General features: G+C 34.4%; 1 protein-coding gene across 1 annotated transcript; it reads right to left on the bottom strand.

The window, feature by feature from the left end:
• Positions 1–348: 348 nt before the first annotated feature.
• LOC117127470 (putative F-box protein At1g50870) lies at positions 349–3,427 on the bottom strand. Its single transcript, XM_033277961.1, has one exon. The coding sequence runs from the start codon at positions 3,370–3,372 to the stop codon at positions 2,182–2,184; it is 1,191 nt and encodes a 396-aa protein (XP_033133852.1). The 5' UTR covers positions 3,373–3,427; the 3' UTR covers positions 349–2,181.
• Positions 3,428–7,983: the final 4,556 nt, after the last annotated feature.

The following is a 7,983-nucleotide window of genomic DNA, read 5'->3' as shown; positions in this document are numbered from 1 at the left end:
CCTAACCTAAACCCTACCTAACCCTAAAACCTTTCCAACCCTAAACCCTTTCCATCCCTAAACCCTACCTAACCCTAAACCCTACCGAACCCTAAACCCTACCGAACCCTAAACCCTACCTAATTCTAAACCCTACTTAACCCTAAATACTACCTAACCCTAAACCCTACCTAACCCTAAACCCTACTTAACTCTAAACCCTACCAACCCTAAACCCTATCAACCCTAAACCCTACCTAACCCTAAACCATACCTAACCCAAAACCCTACTAACCCTAAACCCTACCTACCGTAAACCTTTTTTAACCCTAAACCCTACCTAACCCTAAACCATTTCTAACGCTAAGCCCTTCCTAACCCTAAACCCTGCCTAACCCTAAAAACCGTACCTAACCCTAAACCCTTTCTAACCCAAAACCCTACCTAACCCTAAACCCTGCTAACTCTAAATCCTGCCTAAATCTAACCCTAAAACCCTACATAAACCTAACTATAAATCTCATCTAACGCTAAAACTCTACCAACCCTAAACACTAAAAAATAATCTCAAAACTTAAAGCTAAAAAGACCTAAACTCTACCGCTATGTAAGTTGTTGTTGTGATATTCAAATACAAATTACATAGCGGATTTTAAATCTTCCATCCATTATTTTAATTGTCAAAATATTTTAAAAGTTGTATCTTATGAATAAAAAAGGGAAATTATATTTTAATAAAGTTAAATTTTGTTAAAATAGAATGAAAAACTATTATCATAAATAAATAAAGAATTTTGATGAAATTTGAAAATCTTCGAATCAATAACAATTAATTAGTACTATTTCAAAAACCCTTAAACTATTATAGCAGTAGAATCTCAAAAAAAAAATGAAAGTTCTCAAACATTTATTTGCTAATAGCCATCCTTAAATATTTGTTCATTCACAAAAAAAAATATTCTTTATATAAATTGGAAAGAAGTTTTGTTTTTTGACTAGAGACCCAAGTTTAAAGTATAACACTAAAATATTTTAATATTTAATTGTTCAGAAATAACAAGTTAATGTTCTTAAAACAATAACCATCCTTAAATCTTTGTTCATTCAAAAAAATAATATTCTTTACATAAATTGGAAACAAGTTTTTTTTTACTAGAGACCCAAGTTTAAATTATACTACTAAAATATTTTAATATTTAATTGTTCAGAAATATATATATTTATATATTCGAGAGTAGACAATGCTTAGATGATACTAAATTGATCGCAAGAATTCTTTTTGGAAAACACAATATAACTAGAATAGTATACAAAGAACTTTTCAAAAATTTATGAAAATGTTTAAGCCCGCATCGCGGGTAAAATACCTAGTTAAAGAAAAATTGGAAGATAATTGATCAATCATATATTTTAGCTATTAAAGAAAAATTGGAAGATAATTATATACCAATATTTTTAAAGAATATCCGAACCTATTTCCAGATAATATAAAAATATTAGACGCACTTTTTAATAATTTTTATTTTAAAGTTGACTATAAATAATTGGACAAAGCAAATAAATGGTTAAAAACATTAGAATAACTTAGAAACGAGCTCACCAGCATCACTAATAATACCCATGATACTTGTATGAATCCTCCATTCGCTCTTACAAGGTACACCTAGAAAGCGTTGATGCGTCCATTCGTGTCCATGTGCATCTTTCAGAATATATGAACCCCATCACAACATAATAACACATGCTAAATCGATCGAAACTTCAATACCACCACCCAAAGTGAAGTTTTGAGAAACTTCGAAACACCACATATTAACTAGCTGTTGTATTCTTTGTGTTTCAACCGATATATTTACTTTAGGAAAATTTCATGCTTTGTGTTTGGCACTGTTGGAATAAAACGTGTTCTTGGCTATATATTAGAAGGGAAAATACAGATCTTAATGGTTTAAACAAATAAGAATATTTTATAGGTGATTCCCATTATTTTAGAATCATTGAAGCAATAAGGAATATCCCCTTTAATCGTTGAGTCAGTATTCTAGTGCAAAATCTCAGTAAGAAATGGCATAAGAGAAAATCTAAGTAATGAATAGACATGAACTCAGTGAATCAAAAGGAACAAAGTAACACTGAAGAACATGAAGGTACATAAAACATAAGAAAATCACTGGAGAGCGTTGAGCACCGAAGGTGGTTGCTCTATAAAGAAAAGAGACTCTCGATGTGATTTGGGTAAACTTGCATGGTGAAGTAGTCGTCGCTATCAAGTCCACAACGGCGTCTAAACTCATCCAAATTTCTTTCAAAAAGTACTTTTCTAGTACTGTTTCTCCTCGGATCGAAATATATAATATAAAAGGCTTCATAGACACCATGCGGAGCAAAAGCATACTCACCAGCATCTGTAGTACCCACGAAATATATCAAGTCCCTCCGTATGCTCTCATATGGTAAATGAAGAACATAGCGTTCACGTGTCCATATGTGTCCATGTGCATCTTTCAAAATATTGAGTTCAACATCATCATACGGATGATCATAAGTAACTAAAGCTAGCCTTCCTTCATAGGGTATCATATGAAACGAGGAACAAGAGCGGCCCTCCGGATAATTTATAATATTGAAGTATTCAGATTTGACATCAAAGCTCATTATGATACATTGACTATCACCATCAAGGCAAGCTCTATAATACAGAATCCCATTGAAGCATCGCCCATGTCCACATGGGCGATGCATAGGGCAACGTCCTTTGGTTATTATTCTCCATGATTCTTGAGTTCCCAACGTAAGAACCCGAGGCTGATCAGTACATTTGATTGTCGACATGAAAAATAGTACTTTGTATTTACCTTCCAAAGGATCGTAGCCCAAATAAGACGACGCGTGTCGACTCGAGACGTATTTATCAGGATGTGGAAAGGCTAAAAACTGTCTCAAGGCTGGGTTCCAAATCTTGAATACGGATGTTAAAATCAATCCATGGATGCTGTTGGATAGGGAATATTTCCAATCTAAGTTTGCTATTTGATAACTATAGAATGGAGAACAAATCGTCCCGTCAGGAATCTGGTGTTGAGGAAACGAGAAAACATATTTTCCTGAACCTGATGAGATGGTGACCAGAAGAGTCGGCGATCGTGAAGTGGACCGAGATGCGAACGAGTTGATAAAACTCGGAAGTTTGATAGAATAAGACCACAGCTTCGAGACACATCGGTTTCTCAGGATCGATTTTGCAGGAAGTCTGGAGAGTATCCCCAAGGTTATATCAAGAGGAATATGGTTTGGTTGTGATCTATCATCTTCTCTAGATCTCTCTCGTCTTCTTCTCTTCTTGTTCATCCATGCCTGATTCCTCGGCAATACTTTCTTCTTCAAAATCCTCATATTCTTTCTTCCAGTTATATTCCCCTTTGTTACTAGTATTGTTTATATTAACACAGTAGGCCGCACGACGTTATATAATAAACCGAGCCTGGTGTAGTTGAATTTTCCTAGTTGAGAGAAATTTTTTATTTTGCTTTTTTATTCAGACGATAAGTTTAATAATCGACAAAAAAAGCTGTTGGTGTGTCGGTTAAAGAAAAGGAAAACAACATAAATTTCCAAATGTTTTTGTAGAGTTTAGAAAAGAAAGAAAAATATGGAAAACGGAGTGTTTCAGAAAAAAAAAAAGGAAATGTGGAAAACGGCATAAACTTTTGATGCCATGCTAGAACATCAAGAAATTATAGCGATTTGATTTTCCCAAAAGCTAAGACTTGTGGCATTTTGTGTGTTGTTAACAAGGCATTGGTGTTCGAGTATTGAATCCTCAAACATACGCTGAAAACATGACACGGATGAGTCTGTCTGTCTTATATGTTGATTCAAAATTTGATGTGATAAGGGTGGGTCTGATCACTTTTGATGACATGCTAGAACATCAAGAAACGTAGAGTCCACATGTACCATAAACATCTCACTATAATCTTGTTCCAATGAATGTTTTTGCTTAAATGTGATTATATATCATCTAATCGATCTTAATTGAGTTTTCAAGGTTTGAATAATATTGCAACAAACATGACACGTTGAAAGACAGGCAATGAGCACTCACGTCTTCAGTTTGACGCGTGGAACTACGTCAACATGAGATCCGCTCTTCATAAAGTCAAACTCATGCAGCTTCTGCGTTATCACAGTTTAAGCACTTACCCATAAATCATGGTATCTCTGGCCGTGGGTATTTAGCAATAGCAAATTTTTGTTTCTTGATCCCTAGGTTCCAAACGAGATCTCTGCTAAAAGCCATGAAGACAATCCAGATCTCTGCTAGACCAAACCATTCTTCATGTTCCTCACGCTCTCTTTTATAAGGGTTGAAGCTGAAGCACACACGGACGTCTTAGAAAATTAACATTTCAGTATTGCTAGGGATAAGAGATCGACATGTGGACTAAAAAACATAGGATGATAACACATAATTAGTTTGGATCCACGAAAATTAGGATATTTCTATATAATTCAAAAAATAAAAATAAAAACCACAGCTTCGAGACACATCAACATCTCATGATTAATTTCCAAGGAAGTCTTGAGAATATTTCCAAGGTTGAATATTTCCAAGGTTGGATCAAGAGGAATATTGGCTGTAAATGCTTTAAGATTGCAAAAAGTCCTAACAGCCTACGCTCCAATCGGAGCCTAGTTTTTCTTTATGAATTTTCATTTTTCTTCAATTTTTATACCTAAACATTTCATGTGTCACAATTTTATTGATATGTAAAAGATATATTAGTTTTTCATATATATTATGTGATTTGATTTCGTATATAGTTTTAGAGAAATTGCATAAACTAAATTGCAAAAAAATACTAAAGTTTTTAAAATATTTTTTTAGAGAAATTTTGAATTTCAAAGAGAAAATTTGAAAAAAGAAAAATAATTTTGAAAAAATTCAAAAAAAAATTATAAAAAAATTGAATTTGAAAAACTATAATTCGAAAACCTATAATTCGAAATAATAATAAAAAAGTTTATTAATTTTTTAGTTAAATAATTATTTATATTTATGTATCTATAAAGCAAGTGTATAAAAGTGTTTTGCCTTTTTAATCAAGAAGGTATTTGTGTATATGCCAATTTAATTAGAATAAACATGAATAATGATATAAACAGTGTGGTAAACTTGGAATTCTCTGATAGTTTTGATGAAATTTTAATTTTGTGTGAAATCACATTTAATATGATCTTTATTTTTTACTTTTGTAAACATTTTCTTTATGTAGTTGAGAAACGTATATAAAACAAAATTATATATCTAATCTGAAATGAAAATTTTAAAAATGGAAATTAAGATATGATCTGTAAGATTTACAACAACAAAATTTGTAAACGTGAAAACGCTACACAAAAATGAAAAAAAAAATTGACTTTTTAAATATATATATATATCGTTCCTATAATAAATATTTGTAATATCTTGTGGTATATTATATATCGTGCCATCCACGTTACCATGTTTATATATTTGTATTGAACCCTAAACAGAACTGATTTAAGTAAAAGGGGCATATAACTCTAGAAAGAAAGAATGAGGGATTTTAAGAAGAATCAGCCATGGATGAACAAGAAGAGAAGAAGACTAGAGAGATCCAGAGATGATAGATCACAACCAAACCATATTCCTCTTGATCTAACCTTGGAGATACTCTCAAGACTTCCTGCGAAATCGATCCTGAGATATCAATGCGTCTCGAAGCTGTGGTCTTCTTCTATCACTCTTCCTAGTTTTATCAACTCGTTCACGTCTCGGTCCACTTCACGATCGCCAACTCTTCTTGTCACCTTCTCATCAAGTTGGGGAGATTATGTTTTCTCGTTTCCTCAACACCAGATTCCTGACGGGTCGACTTGTTCTCCATTCTACAGTTATCAAATAACAAACACAGATTGTGACTCTCCACGATCCCAGAGCGTCCAGGGACTGATTCTATTACCCGTGTTAAAAATTTGGAACCCAACCTTGAGACGGTTTTTAGCCTTACCACATCCCGGTAAACACATGTCGTCTCGAGACGGTTGGTCGTCTTATTTAGGATACGATTCATTGGAGGGTAAACACAAAGTACTTTGTGTATTAACTAATAAATATTCCGATCAGCCTCAGGTTCTTACACTGGGAGCTCAAGAATCATGGAGAATAATAACCAAAGGACGTTGCCCCGTGCATTCCCCAACTAGTGAATATGGGCGATGCTTCAATGGGATTCTGTATTATACAGCTCGTCTTCGTGGTGCTGGTCATGATATCATAATGAGCTTTGATGTCAAATCTGAAAATTTCAATATTATAAAATTTCCGGAGGGTCGCTCTCGTAAGCTTCATATGATACCTTATGAAGGAAGGCTAGCCTTAGTTACTCATGATTATCATGTTGCTAAACTCTATAGTTTGAAAGATGCACATGGACACGAATGGACACGTGAATGCTTTGTTCTTCATTTACCATGTGAGAACCTACAGAGGGATTGTATACGTTTCAGGGGCATTACTGATGCTGGTGAGTTTATTTTTGCTCCATGTCGTTTCAAAGAAGCCTTTTATATTTTATATTTAGATCCGAGGAGAAGCAGTACTAGAGAAGTGTTTTTTGAAAGAAATATGGGTGAGTTTAGACGCCGTTGTGGACTTTCTAGCAGCCACACGCTCACTATGGATGTTTTCCCAAATCACATCGAGAGTCTCTTTTCTTTGTAGAGCGACCGCCTTCGGTTCTCAATGTTACTTTGTTTTTTTGTAGAGCACCGTCTTAGGTGCTTAATTAACGTTCTCCAGTGATTCTCTTTATGTTTTTGGCTTTTTCGTGTGATCTTTTCTGAGAACATATATTGTGTACCTTGATGTTCTCCAATGTTACTCCAACAATGCTTCAATGATTCTTAAGTTATGTCCGTATTGAGACTTATCTTTTCCGTTCATTGAGGTCCGTATTATTCCAACAATGCGAAAACATAGGAAACGTTTCGTGCAAAATTATATTCTGCCAACTTGCCAGGGCTGGGGCTACTTTTGCTTCAGCTATGGGCTGCCTTGGCAACAACCAACATCGAGCTTCAAGTTTTAGCGGATAAGCCAAGAGATGCTGATGGTAAAGTTAAAGGCTTAAAGCTACAGCTTTCTAAGTTGAACAATTTTTTTTTTTTTGAATGAATGTTAAATTTATTCAAGAAAAAACTTTTTTACAATGACTGTAACATAAATTGAGTATTTAGAGTGTTTCATAAGGATATTAAAAAATAAATTAAATTTTATCTATAAGTGAAAACCATGGTTCCATGGCTTTGTTGTGCTTGCGAATTCCCATCGAACGCAAACTGGAGATGTGGTTTCGGACAACCTTGTCCACGTTTTTGATCAGAGTTGCAGGAGTGTTGGAGAGTTCTTCATGCCTTCTCCCATTCCTCTCTTTCCAAATAGTTGATAGTGTCGTCTGGAACACATATCTAAGCAGAAATAAGCGGGTCGAGTGCCAAGTGTGGTCTGTTAGCGTTGAACAAGTGTTTATTGGCTTGTGTTTGACTTTTGCATATTCATTAATTTTACCGTCTAAATTAAGCATATACAGAAGAAAAAAAACTTTATAGCATATATATAGAGAATCCATTTGGAGTATCGGTTCGGTTGCCCTCATTAGTAGATGAACTCTCTAGCGCCATCAGTTCTAACAACCACACAATCCGGCAACCACCTCGTGCAAGACATGTCTAGCCCCATTGTAAGAATATGGATCAATTACATTGCGTGCTTCTTCTTCTCTTACGTACAATCCTTAGGTTATCATATTCTCTTGTACATATCATCAACCAACAAGTCATCCCATTGTTTCCAGGAGATTTAGTTGCTAGCATATGTTTCTAACAAAAAGAAAATGTAAATCGTAAACGCACATCAAATGAGGAATGATCAAATACAATCACAGCAACAGTGGAAAAACATAAGGAAATCATATAGTT

Source organism: Brassica rapa, chromosome A08 (genome assembly GCF_000309985.2).
Source record: "Brassica rapa cultivar Chiifu-401-42 chromosome A08, CAAS_Brap_v3.01, whole genome shotgun sequence".
Lineage (NCBI taxonomy): Eukaryota > Viridiplantae > Streptophyta > Magnoliopsida > Brassicales > Brassicaceae > Brassica > Brassica rapa.
Note: the sequence above shows the minus strand (reverse complement) of the source record. Positions and strands in the feature narration are given on the sequence as shown.

Coding starts and splice junctions, on each gene's coding strand:
- LOC117127470 (XM_033277961.1), bottom strand. CDS start 3,372: ATGAGGATTTTGAAGAAGAAAGTATTGCCGAGGAATCAGGCATGGATG.